Source organism: Pseudorca crassidens, chromosome 10 (assembly GCF_039906515.1).
Source record: "Pseudorca crassidens isolate mPseCra1 chromosome 10, mPseCra1.hap1, whole genome shotgun sequence".
In the NCBI taxonomy this organism is placed as follows: Eukaryota; Metazoa; Chordata; class Mammalia; order Artiodactyla; family Delphinidae; genus Pseudorca; species Pseudorca crassidens.
In genome coordinates, this window is record NC_090305.1 from 11,672,581 (window position 1) to 11,686,588 (window position 14,008).

The following is a 14,008-nucleotide window of genomic DNA, read 5'->3' on the forward strand; positions in this document are numbered from 1 at the left end:
TCTCTCTAGCTCTGTAAATCCTCGTTTGTATGGAGTCTGTGCCAAGAATCAACACCCCCAACAAATTACTACTATTATTTCCGATGCCTTTGTTGTTCTCTCAAACTGTTGATGGAAGAGGCTGATATTTCAGACAGCAACCAATTGCCTTAAGTAGGATTATTTAATAGCAGGTATATGCAAAACTTGTGCTCTAGAAAATAAAAGGCATGCATGTAGAGTTTTCCAGACGGTTTTCCCTGGAAGGAGGAAAGGGCTATGAATTCGTTCTCCCCACCTCCCTCCTGGAGCAAGTCTTTTAAATTTGCTTTTCTTGCTGGTCATCTCTTTGCAGCCATCAATTCCCCGCCCCATACCCCGCCTTGCCATTTGGCATTTTCTGTTAATCCAACCCAGGGTGGAATTGAGCACTGGAATTGGACATCACACTTTATTTTTTTAAGAAAAGGAAGTGGAAAGTCACAAATCCCTCCATTTCCAGAGCCTTGACAAAAGTGAGACATATGCATATTGTGGTATTAGTAACTCATCCAGTAGCTCCTGTAATCTAAACACATAATTGTTTGTCTTAGCACTTGTATAAGTTTTTTTTTAAATAAATTTTACTTATTTATTTATTTATGGCTGCATTGGGTCTTCGTTGCTGTGCGCAGGCTTTCTCTAGTTGCGGCGAGCGGGGGCCACCCCTCGCTGCAGTGCGCGGGCCTCTCCCGTTGCGGAGCACGGGCTCTAGGCGTGCGGGCTTCAGCAGTTGTAGCACACGGGCTTAGCAGCTGTGGCTCGTGGGCTCCAGAGCTCAGGCACAGTAGTTGTGATGTGTGGGCCTAGTTGCTCCGCGGCACGTGGGATCTTCCTGGACCAGGGTTCGTACCTGTGTCCTGTCGAATTGGCAGGCGGATTCCCAACCACTGCGCCACCAGGGAAGCCCTGTATAAGTTTTAATAAGGGGTTTCATGTTAGGAGAAGGTCTTCCTACCTGTGAACCTGAATGTTCTCTTCTCTCCCAACCTGCACAGCCCCATCTGCTTGGTTTACTTACCGGAGGCTGTGAAGAGCATGTGACGTGCTGTGCTCCCTCCCTGTGGAAGCAGGAGTGTTTTCTGTGGAACGTGGTGGCTTCTCCGTCTGTCCCGTGTGTCGTTACCAGTCCCACCCCCAACCCCCCGCAGGTTGAAATTTAAAACATTGGTGGGAGGTTCTGGATTTCAACTTAAAAACGCAGGTGTGTGTCACACTTTTATCCCACTATGTCGTGGATGTTGGCTTTATTTTATGTGGTGATGTTGTTAAAAATGATCTGTGTGGTAGTGAAGACCTTTTTTTTAAAATAGTGGATTCAAATCTGCTGGAAGCGGCCTAGTCCCTGGTTGACCTACGTCCCAGTTTTCTATCAGTTGTCCCAGCAGCATCATTAGCAGTGCCCTTGGCTGCGATGATAAGTTACCGGTCACTCTACCTGTGATGGATGAGACTCTTATGCAGTTTGCTCGCAAGTAGTGGGAAAGTCACTACCTTCCGTGGGCAGGGGGGACCCATTTCATTTTTAAAATAGTTGTAATTGTTAGAAAATATTTTTTTAAATTTGATCAGAAATGGGCTTCCCTAGAACCTGTGCTTTTTCATCATTGTTTTCCCTCTCTTGAGTCAAGATGGCCTGAATTTGAAACCATAAAAAAAATGGAGACATAGAGAAATTGCATAAGGATGCTTTGAGAGATGCCCATAGAATTGATATTCTTTCAGTTCTAGAAGCCGGTTGTAAAGGCCAGTGAGAGGAACTCCCTCCCTCCTTCCTTTCCTCTCCTCTGCCTTCTCCTCTTAGTAGTTTCCAGCTCTAGCTGATGCATGAGTTGTTTGTTTTTCATATAACATTTATATTCGCCCCTTGAAATTAGTAATTTTAATGGTGCTTTCATTTAGCAGCCAATGTGAGTTGCCCTTTTGATGTTTTCTCTTTAATAACAAATTTCTGAGTTTAGAATTTCGCTTCCTGATCTGGCACCTGCCCCGTAGTGGACCGGCGGACTCATAGCGGGTTCCTGAGGTGCTCCTGCTTCTCTCCAGCCACGGCGCCTTTGGGCAAGACCCTGAAACTCATCTCTGAATGATAACCACGAGTTTCGTGATTCCGTCCTTTCCCATCCCTTTTAAACTAAAGGGAGAAAGCATGGTGTGGCCCTTGTCCGAAGGGGAGGCCGAGCAGAGAATCACGAGCGTTAACTGTGCAAGCAAGTGCTGAGCCCAACGTCTGGTATACAGCGAGCACCCAGGAGACGTTTGCCATTGTCATACAGTTGGCACTCCACAACCGTGGGTTCTGCATTCCTGGATTCAACCAATGGCAGATTGGAAACATTCAGGAAAAATCTTCCAGAAAGATACAAAAAGCAAAACTTGACTTTGCTCCACCAGCAAATATGTAAATACTTGCCCCACCAGTAAAAATGTAAATAGCATTTACATTGTGTTAGGTATTACAAGTAATCTAGAGCTGATTTAAAGTGTACAGTAGGAAGGATGTGGATGTAGGTAGGTTATATGCAGACCTACCTTTATATAATAACCTATATAATGGTTATTGTATAAAATAACCATTTTATATAACAGACTTGAGCCTCCTGGGACTTTGGTATCTGTGCGGGGTCCTGGAGCCAATCCCCCATGGATAACAAGGGATGACTGCAATCATTATCGCTTTTTATATACTTCCCTTATGACTGCAGGGGTATTGTCCTCTGCCTGGCACCTGTTTTGTAAGCTTGACTGACCTGGACGTCCCTGTTTCCTTGCACTAAAGCATCTGGGCGCTCAGAAGAGGATTGGAAGCCCAGCTTGGTGAAAAGCTGGCCATCACTGGAGAGCAGAAGCCCGGGAAGGCTTGGCCCAGGCCTGTGGCTGAATGGAGGGCATGGCTTTACTGTATCACTGACCTGATCACTTTTGACGCAGTCAATTAGAAGAACTCTTGGTGTAGTTAGAGCATGTTAAATCAATAACCCAGTGTTTTGAAGTGTGGGCCATGGAGGGGCAGTTTGAATGGTCAGCAAATTTATTTATATTAAGATCCTTTTTGGGCTTTATTTAAACTAACATTGATTTGAATTTATGCCATCAGTGGAGGTTGGGCTGGGCACTCAAGCACATTGAAAACAGTCATGCATGCCACGCCCATGTCCACAAACCCAGCCCTTCTCCATGACGGTGTGTGTGGGGAAGACACAGCAACCTGCACCCAGCAAATCCCGTACCTTCTTTTCTGTCCTGTCCAGTAAACCTGGGTAAGGAGGACAACTTGGTTTATGGTCTCATTCACACATGACCCTCTGTGGCCTGTTGTGTTGGTTTTTGTTTTTGTTTTTTACCTTAGAGGTCAGGAGAGCATCACAGAAAAACAATTCTACAACTGGGAGCTGTGATTTTTGTTGGATTGGAGCCTTCCTTTGGGTTTTGTTGCTTTGTAGTGGGGGGGCCAAAAAAGGATCCCCCCGCCCCCCAATAAAATCACCTTGGAGGGTACAGTTAACTGCAAGCTTAATGAGGTCCTGCTGTGTAATGTGGCTACTAAAATGTATCCCAGCTTCTGGATTGTGCACGGAAATAGAAATGATCTTATTGCATGTGTTGCTCCTGTTGTTCTAGAGTATTATTCACATGTTGGAATGTGTGTTTAATTCTGGATGTCACCTTTTTAAAGGGAAGTCATTCCAAATTGGGTAATCAGAGAATGAGGGTTTGAGACATCATGTCACATAAGAATGATTCAAGGAACTATCCACTACTTGTCTTAGCTTTTTTGTTGATTTCGCTTTTTGCTATTTGGTCGCTTGTTTTAGTTCAGTGAACAGACGTCAAAGGGAAGAGTTCTCAGAATATGTTAATATAGACTTCTGTATTCTGACAGTAAAAATGGCAACAATTAGATGGATGTTAGAAGTATTCATCTTGGAATTTCACCTCATCTTTCTTTACCTTTGCCTGTATTGTGATGGAGGTTAGAAAGTGACGTGAAATGGGCAGGATGGGGAACTAGTGTGTACAGCAGAGCTTCTGAAACTTTAATGTGCATGGGAATCACCAGAGGATCTTAAAATGAGCCTGCATTTCTAACAAGATGCCAAGCGGTTAAGGCACTGGTGGTCTTTGGAGCACACTTGGAGTTGCAACGGTATGGAAGGATGTACAAGGCTGTTATATCTCTAACCTGGACTGTGGGCTTTGGAGAATTGTTAGATGGTGCTGTTTACTGCAAGGTGTGTAGTGTCTTCATGTGCTTACCTTCTGTGCCCCTTTTTCTTACATGTCTGTTATAAAACTTGGGGCAGCATGAGGTTATGCTGTTATTTTTCCTTTTAATGAAAAGATTATGTATGACCATAAACATTCTAGTTTAATTCCTGACCTGTTGCCATTTTCAAAGTTATTTCAAAGAATGGTAGACATTTTACAAATACAAAGAAAACCCTGTCACTTTTACTTTTAAAGGTCTTATTACTCAGTCTTCCATTTGCCAAAGAAAGTGATTTTTCGCAGTCAATAGCCAAGTGAATCTAGATCTATGTGAAGATTCTTTTCCCCCCCCGCTACAGCCAGCAGACCCAATTATTTTTGTTTATTTCAGTGTTTGCAAAGCATCTTTTGGTCTTGGGGAGAAACAAGTAAGAGATGGGGGGAATGAGGAAAGGTGGTGTGTCATCGGGAGCCTGATTGTTCTTCTCAAGTTTTAGATGGTCTGTTAACCTAGAGGTCTTATGGAAACTCCAAATGACAAGAGCTGTTTTTAAATCAATAATGCAGTTCACAAGAATAGACACACACCCTGGGCAGCTGAATTTGCATCAGAATGAGGCTGCTAGACTCCATATCAGTGGCTATGCCTCCTCCTGTGTCTGCCTTTATTAAGCTGACCAGTAAAGTAGAATGGACTGAATGCTTGGCTACTTTGTTCCTCGGAAGAAGAACAGGGAGAACTCAGAAGGGGTATTTTGTGAATGAACTGGTTGGTGTTTAGCTGAGGGTAAGGGACTGCAACAGGGGCCGCGAATTTGGGCCCTGTAAGGCCATGTGGACTTGGAGATGGGCGCTGTTTTTTGCAGGGAGCTCTAGGTGGTGGCAGAAGGGGTGGTGTGGCCCCTGTGTTAGGACACTGACACGCTTACTGCTGAGAATGTGAGGTGTCGCCTGGCCCTGTTGGATTAGTCACCGTGGGGAGTGTTTTTGGGGAGGAGCTGTGGTTTCAGTCAGGAATTAGAGTGATTTCAGGCACTTCACTTAACCCATTCTGGAAGTTGGGCACTGGCAGGCCAAGTGTGGGTAATGGTACATGGGAGGTGTGAGGCTGAGTGTACAGTTTTCAGAAATCCTGAGCTCTCACTCTGTCAGGCATGTTTCAGGTGCTGAGCAGGAGAAACGATTTCCTGACTCCATGGAGACATTACTTCTCAATAAGACAGCTGCTGAAAAGGGGGCAATATAACAGAGGGCTGGACTTAAAGGTCATAGAAGCTCTTGGGCTGGGGGGTGGCCAGGGAAGAGAGGGGTTCACCTGAGTTGCTTGACTTCTGGTGAGGGAGTTAGTTACGTCTGGGTTGTTTTCTAGAGCGCTCAGTACTTGGTCCTTCAGAACTATGATAAGGGTGGGTAAGCGTTAGGCCTCTGAAATACCTTCTTTCCGGCTTTCCAGGACTCGCAGCTTAGGTTGCACAGCCCTGTGCTGCCTCGTGGTTGGGTGCAGGCCCACCTTGCTAGCCTCCCAGTAGGGAGGGGTGTAAGCGGAATGTAGCGATTCATCGTGACTCTGCAGCTGTGAATGGCAGTTGGATTTCTAATCTCTGAATTCTTACCTGCTGAGCTTTTGGAAACAGAGCAGAGCCGACTTCTTACCTGCTAGGTTTGCACCTTGCATCAACACTGAGGGAAGTCTTGACCAGCATTCTAGATTATAAAAGAACTCGTGTGTGTGTGTGTGTGTGTGTGTGTTGTTTTGTTTGATTTTTAATGTCTAGAACTGGAAACCCCATACTCTGTGTCCTGGATTTGCTTCTCCTGTATTTAAAGTACTTTATAGGGGTCATGGGGCTGCTGGTGTCAACTAAGTGAACCTTAAATGCATCTTCCTTTGCAGGAGTTTTCCTCTCACATGGTTTATGTTTTAATTAGATATTAGTTGTCGGGGTATAATTCTCCCATATGGAGGCCTGGAGCCAAAATGAAGGCACCAGTCTGAACAGGAAGCAGTAAATCGTCACAGGAATTTTACATTGAAAGCTATTTTGGGGCTTTACAATTTATAAACTCTGTGTATGTAGGAAATAATCATTTATAATCACAGCCTGGCTTGTTGTGGAGACCTGAATGCTGAGGGTAGGAACCTGGGGGTGGTGAAGAGAATTCTGCCCGACAGACTTCCCTGGATCCTGAAAGGTGGAATTCAGCCCAGCGAGCATGAACTCTTCCCGAGGTTAAGATTATCATTCAGTTGAAACCAAAATGCTAGAGGCATTTTCACACTGAGGGGCGTTGCTTGTTGCCAAGAGTGATTCATTGTGCTTTCCACGTGTTGTGTAGCTGAATCATTTGCCTCTTATGCAGGTTGGTTCCTTGGGCTCCTCAGGTGGGGTCTGGTCAGAGCGCTTCGTTTTCCTGGTTTTCAGCCATGCAATTGGCAGGTCTCTGGTGACTCGGACCCAGTGGTGGTTAAGAAGTAACCTGTGTTCCTCCCGCAGGGTGGAGGCCAAGTCTGCCTTCAGCCTTCATGTGTGGACTCGACCACCACCCTGGTCTGTAGATGCCTTGTCTGTCTTAGGAGAGCGACTGGGGACACAGGATGTGCCTTCTGCCTCTGGAGGTGACGGAAGCCTCGGCTTGGCAGGTCTGCAGAAGTGAAGGACATCCGGGCTAGGTGGAAATCCTAGCTCTTTTCTCCCAGGCCTTCTCTTCCCCTTGTTATGGAAATGGAGAATCACTGTCATTCTAAGAAATTCTGGAAGCTTAACAGGAGCACCGCCTCAGTTACTTAGGGTTTTAGAGTCTGTGTGGTTGGATTTCTAAGATGTAGTGTGTGTTTATGCAGCGTTTAGGAATTTGTGAGCTGGAGAAGACCTTGGATAATCTATTTCCCTTATCTCGGCCCCTGGAGGGTTTAGTTGGCCGGGTAAGTGGCAGGGAGTAAAAAAACCCAGTTCTGTTGGATGTTGAGTGTAATAGCACTAGCCTGACTCTAGGGTATTTGGCCTCCTGTTTGAACAAAAGGAACCTGAGTATCCCAAATCCTGCTTTACTGGGGTATTAATGTTTTCCTTATTCTCTTAAGGCCCCAAATAACTGAGAAGCCCATAATCCTTCCATCTCTAAATTGAACTCATAAAATGCTTAAGTCTTGAAGTAGGTGTGTGACTGTAAGAACTTGTTAGATTAGCAAACAGTAGGCAGATATCCACAGAAGAGAACCTGTGAGTATCCCAAGCTGTGTGAAGCAACTCTTTAAACCTGAAAATAAAAAACTCTCTTGCCGGTTCCCTAAAACAGTGAACTCATTTGGGGCACCGGTATCGACCATCTCCGTCTTCCCAGACTTGGCTGTTGTCCTGCCTCAGTCCCTGCTGGTCTGCAGTCTGTCGTTCTGTGTTTACTACTGGAATTGCTGGAGTGCCCTCTGGTTCTTTGGTGTGCCCCCCGCCTCACCTTTATTTTGACATAAGGGAGCCACACTTTTAAATGAGAATCTTCAAGACCTATTGTATGTATTCTTTTTCAAAAATCATCCCCCCATTCCCCTGCCACCCCGTTCTCTAGTCCACAAAGATCCATTGCCCTTTTCTGCAGTGGTCCCTCTCCCTCTCTCGTTTTTGTGATTCATCACCTTAAAAGGCCAGTACAGATCCAGTTTCATTTCTTCTGACGGAACTGTAAATTCCTTGAAAGTAGCACCAAACCACAACACCAACAGTAAGTAAACTTTCCAAAGGGGTGTAGCTCGTGTCTGTAAGGTGCCTACATTCTGGCATTATTCGCTTTAAAGAACTCCAGTACAGTGATGCATTACACCTCCTGTTGTGACTGCAATAACTCCTTTTTTTTCTAAACTTTGCCAGGAATATAAAACTTCTCTATTACCAGTGAATGATGAGATTTGGTGCGGGGCATGTAAAGGAAGTGCGATGCTTGTGTCTCTCCTCCAGTCCCTTTACAGCCTGAGGGGTAGCTCTTTGCTTGTGGTCTCTCCAGGAAGGGCCAGTGCCCTCCCTCCACTATAGGAGGTAGTTCTGAGCTCCAGAACTTGGTCTCAGTCACTTAATACTTGTTTGGGATTTGTTGGTTTTTTTTTTTTTAAAGTTTATTCTGACTCTTAATTAACATTTGCTTGCTTTCCGTTAAGTAATCCCCTCTCCCCATTCTTCCTTGTTTCTCCAGGATGACAGTGATGGGATTCCGTGGTCAGAAGAAAGGGTGGTACGTAAAGTCCTTTATTTGTCTCTGAAGGAGTTCAAGAATGCCCAGAAGAGGCAGCATGGTGAAGGCATTGCTGGGAGCCTGAAAGCAGTGAATGGTGAGTGGCCTGTTTTGTTGTTTTGGATGATGTCTCTGGGCCTGGCCTTGTTTCCGAAATGGATGTGCTTTGGGCGGCTCGTGCTTCGCAGGCTGGGCCCCTAACGGCAGTTATTCTGGACATCCCGCTGGGTTTATAGATTTGTTTTGATGCTCCTTTGTATGTTGCATAATATAATTGGCAAGGTGCCTTAGTCTGCGCCCTATAGACAAGACCAGGGCTGCGATCTGGTTTCTGCCCGTTCTTGGATTGAGTGTGGAGCCTGACTTACAGGTTTTTCTGTGAATATCTGTCTTTCTACCCGAGTATGAGGGCAGAAGAAGCCTTTGATGATCTCGCTGAAATGGGGCAACTTCGGTGCTTACGCCCTGTTTATATAGGAAGTAGCCTGAACCGGTGGGCCTGCTGCCCTTCTCGCTCTCTCTCTGGCTCAACAGCCTCCTCAGGCCCTGCTTCCTTCCTTGTTGATCAAGCTGGCAGGTGGCCGCACAGCCACAGGTGGGCAGTGGAGGCAGAGTTCCCGTGCGTCCGAAGCGTCCCTCATCCTGGATGGGTATCAAGTGGGTCCTTGAAGCCTGGAGAGAAACATGCTCCCGTCTGAGTTTATTCTGGTGTCTGTTTTTAACAGGATTAGTGTGACTCGGATGAAATCATCCAGTGAACACCATTTCAGAACTAGCATTTGGTTACTATTTATATTTTATTTCGGGGGTTGTGGCTGCGGCTGTATTCCACAGCCTCTCTTGTTCTCATTAATCTCCTAGAATCTTAGATAAATGTGAATGAATTGACCGTGTTCTGGTTTGTACTTGTTTGGAGTGAGGAGATAAGGAAGAGGAGATCCTATTATTCTTTTTTTAATTTTTTTTACTGTACGCGGGCCTCTCACTGTTGTGGCCTCTGCCGTTGCGGAGCACAGGCTCTGGACGCACAGGCTCAGCGGCCATGGCTCACGGGCCTAGCCGCTCCGCGGCATGTGGGATCTTCCCGGACCGGGGCACGAACCCGCGTCCCCTGCATCGGCAGGCGGACTCCCAACCACTGCGCCACCAGGGAAGCCCCTATTATTCTTTTTGAGGTCTGGCTGTGATCCTCCGGTAAGAGTCATCACACATGGGGAACCTGACATCTTGCCAGGGGGCAGAGCGACAGGCTGACTTAGGGCGTCCAGTTTTTTTCCATCCTGCTTAGTTGTAAGGTGAGTTGTCTGGGAGCCTCTTGTTGGAACCAGTGCTTCCAGACAGGACCTTCTGGCGCTCCCTTTCCACAAGGCCGTGGCGGGGTGTTCTGACGTGGCCTTCCTGAACACCACCGGGGTCTGCCCTGCCATTCACCCAGGTTCTGTCACCCTCTTCTAGCACTGTGTGACTTGAAACAAGAACTGCCTGAAGTCTGAGCCAATGTGTATGGGAAAGGCCCGTTTTGAATCTTTCACACGTGCAGAAGCAAAATAATTTGAGGAATCTGTTGCCACAGTTAGTTACACAGCTTGGACCCCTATCTGTTCATGGGTCTCCTACCAGTTAGGGACCCCGCCATTTCTTGGCTGCCTGTAATGGAGTAAATGCTAAGCCATGTGTCTTTTTAGAGAGCATTTGACGTGATCAGTCTTGTTGACGTTGCTTCACATTGAACATACTGTTCTGCTCTTAAGTTTTTGAGGGGAGGGTGACGGGGGGAGAGTATCACTGGATCCTGGGGTTATAGTAGAGCAGTGGCTGCTGCTACGGGGTTAGATTTTACTGCTGTGACAAGGCATGCTCTCATTCTGTTGTTCTGGAGTGGTGATGCCTTCGTGCTTTAGGAATCTTTTAACAACTAAAAAACCCACCCAACTGGGAAAAATCCGCTTTTAGGACAAGAAGGTAGCCAGGTGTCCAGGATTGAATAATGGTGGAATTTGGGTAAAAGAACAAAAACTAAGATAAAGCATTCAAGAAGCAACTAGTGCTGCCAGCTAGTTGGCCAAATGTAGCTCCTGTTTTCATTGGCATACTCGGGGCTTGACGATCCCGAGGAAGGAATTCTAAGAAAAGTTGGCACGTACATGTCTATTGGGATGATTGAAGACTTTAAATCATTCTTTTACCACCTCCATAAAAAAGGTGGTCTTTGTTGTTTGTCGTGGTAGTTTGCCTTTCACCCTGATGCAGACTGACTTGCCTTTCCCTCCCTCCCTCCCTCCCTCCCTCCTCCCCCCTCTTTTGGTTGTGAAGTTGGTGTCTGCATGCCCTTTTCTGGTTCATGTTGGTGTTTGTGCAGGCTGTATTCCAAGGCCACCTTTTTGTTATTCCGCATGTTGGATTTCGATAGCAGTTCTAAGTAAATACATCTCCTCGTTTTAGAACTTGTGTGTGTTTTAAGCATAATTTTCTTAAAGGCAGCTAGCATGTTAAACAATGTGTGCTTTCTTATTCGGGGGCTACTGGAAAGCATGGAAACCAGACGCGTTACCATGGGAATAAGTCCCTCTCTGTAGGTCCCCGAATCTCAAGGGTGCTGTCCTAGGGGGGTGTGATCCAGAGAAAGCTGAAGTAGCCGGCAGCCTCCAAGGCTCTTGGTGGGGATGGGTAGTGAGAACTGCAAGCAGCCTTCTCTCTGAAGGTGTGTACATATGTGTACATATGTGTGTACATATGTGCGCGTCTACATTTATCACTCAAGTTTGAGTGGATGCGTTATAACAGATCATCATTCGTATGCTGTGCAGTAGAGTGACCTTGTCTGGCGCTGTACGTCACAGCACACTGTTTGGGGTTCTTCATCGTGGGGCAAGTGAAGATAGGTTAGTGGTGGGGCAAGAGTGGTTTTAACAGTCATGCCTTTCCTTTCCATTTCTCTTTTCATTTTTTTTGGTCCCCTACCCCCTCGAGGTTCCCTTTCAAAAGTTGAAATAATTCCATTGTTTTAGTTTTAATTGTGACAGAAAGTTATCTGACAGTAGAATTTGAAACTGTCCAGTACAGAGCCCTTGCTGGGAGGTGTGGTATGAAACTGGACGGGACAGACGTGAGAGTAGGTGCCTGCACCCCGGCTAGGGCGGTGTTGGTGGGGCTTCTGCCCCCTGTGCTCCCTTTCTCATGCTTCATGGCTTGAGGATCGTGGGTAGGGAGGTACCTCTGAGACGTGTGGGGTTTCTGTCTGTGAGGGCAAGATGACATTCTTGTTGGTGGGCTCTGTGAGTGTGTTCTCTGTGGTAGTAACTTCCTAATTGCACATGGTTATTTATGCTGCAGTAGCAGAATTGGAATTACGGCTCAAGTAACTTTGAATCCAGTACTTATTTTAGAATCCAGAATGGAGGAAAATGGCATCCTATCTTTGCAACAGTAGTATTGAAAACAAGGTGTTTTGTTTTCCCCCCTATATTTCAAAGCAAAGATGTTTCTTGGTTATTGGTCTTGCCAGAGTTTCCTGGGAAAATTCAATTTTAAAATAATATCTTGAGTTCACAGTAGAATGGGCTTGACATAATTTTTATCTAATTGGGAAATGAATTGACATCACTTCTGCGAAATCACAGGCATGCTAGGATGATGAACAAGCAGCCCCCTGCCCTGGCCTCCTGTGTGAGGAGGGTCGGGGGCTGGCATCTGCTAACAGGGTGCCAACAACAGCAGCTTGTCTGAGTGCCTGGGCTCAGCCACGCCCCTTGTGCAGGTCTGGTAGAGACGTAATAAGCCAAGCAGACATAAGATAGTAGAGAGACCTCATACTTTATGTCATAAAATCCATGTTTGCCATCAGTCTTGGTTTGTGGTTCCGAAGTGACGAGGGAAGAATTTTTTTTTGTCCTACTGGAGGTAACGAATCTTGAGTCTGGGACATCCCAGTGGGTTGTCTGTAGGAATTGAAGCCGTTGTTACACAGCTTGTTGGCTGTAGCCAGGCTTCAGGGGAGGCGATGCTAAGGTTTCTGCTGGATGTGAGCCTTCTGTCTACTCTCTGCTGTAGATGGTGCCACTTTTCCCGGCAGTAATAAATTGACAAAAGCTTCAGAAAGGCTGGCAGAGGCAGAGGCCTCGGCCACTCTGAGGGCCCTTGGCCTGCTGGGGCTGAAATTAGGGACATTTAAATAATAACATGCTACACAAATAATGAGTACACATAATTACACAGTAAGAGAGGGGAGCTATTAGCTGTATTTGAATTTCATTTGCTTCCTATAAATTTCATCTGAGATCCAGCAAACCCTGTGGCCAGCTAAAGCATCTTGACTAGATTTAAGGGAAGCTGGACTCTTTTTTCTTAGAATTTTACAGTAGTTGTGATAGCTGGAACCTATACTGAGCTCTTGCTTTTTGCCAGTTATTGTTCTAGCACTTCACCTGTATTTTGCTCATTTAACTTTCAGAACCAACCATTTTCTAGAAATATAGGAAACTGCACTAGGGCGGATTAGCAATTTGCTTACACTACTAGTATGGGGCAGACCCAGGATTTAAACCCCAGCTTTCTCCTTTGCTTATAATAGCCACCACTTAAATAAATAGAAGTAGTTTTGGAACCCCCTATAAAGATAGGATTTCAAAAATACAAAATTGTAGGAATACTTTTTTTTTCAAATAGCAATTTCTTTTGAAGGAGATTTGTGAAATCTTTCGTTGGCAAAGAGACCTCAGAAGTGAGGGGCAGTACAAGTATTTATTCATGTGACCATGGTTCTGGGCTTCATTAGCACTTGTCATTGAATTGATAGAGGAAATCGAAAAACTGCATTCCTCCTGATTGGTCATCCTCCTTCCACACAGATACATTCATTATTTCTTTCTGTTTCTTCACCTGGGGATATAGATTTGTGTTTTTAATATTGTTGTGGAACCAGCCAGCTGGCAGAGGGCTGCCACTCACCTCCATGAGGTGGTGAGAGAGGGCAGTGGCCTTGCTGGCAACAACTGTCCATTTGTAGCCAAGGATCAAAGCTAGAAGTACAAATATAGGACCCCCTGTGCAAACCGCACCCCCCCCCCCCCCAATCCCATTGCTTTTTTAAGAGGGTAGAATTTTGTTGGACTCTTCAAAATCTCTCTGAGATTACTGATGTCTGTGGAATGAAACACGGGCCCAGCTTCTGCAAATTCACTGTTTATAGGATGAGATTAAAGTGTGACTTGCGAGTCAAAATCAAAGTCTGGGCACCTTGTCTGATGAATGGAAGTGTATTTTTGGCCATATTTGAAATGAATGCTGTGACTGTATGGTGGCCTTCTCCTGGCCTGAAGCTCTGATGTCCAGCAGTTCTCAAGATAGTCTCTACTTCAACAGGAAAGACCATCTCCCCCCACCCCCTGCCGAAGAAATTGGCTTTTCCAGGTTGAACTGCTGCTGTGTCCGTGCTTGTGGCCTCTGCAGGCTGGGCCAGGAGTTAAGTTTTCTCTTAACAGTCCAGCGCTTGAGACATTTGTCACCTGCGTCCCCTGACGGCACTCCATGGGAGAGCAAGGCCGTGAGGGCAAATACACTT

The 14,008-nt window shown here is 45.9% G+C and overlaps 1 protein-coding gene across 6 annotated transcripts in view; it reads left to right on the plus strand.

The window, feature by feature from the left end:
• Positions 1 to 14,008, plus strand: part of JARID2 (jumonji and AT-rich interaction domain containing 2) — a 242,748-nt gene that overhangs the window by 106,751 nt on the left and 121,989 nt on the right. For all 6 annotated transcript variants that reach the window (XR_010946674.1, XM_067752042.1, XM_067752044.1 and 3 more), the window contains one exon: positions 8,410 to 8,545. Coding sequence is in view for 1 of the 6 variants with exons in the window: in XM_067752042.1 (XP_067608143.1) it covers positions 8,410 to 8,545 (136 nt within the window). In the remaining 5 variants the exon portion in view is untranslated. Of the gene's footprint in view, positions 1 to 8,409; positions 8,546 to 14,008 lie in introns of those variants that run through there.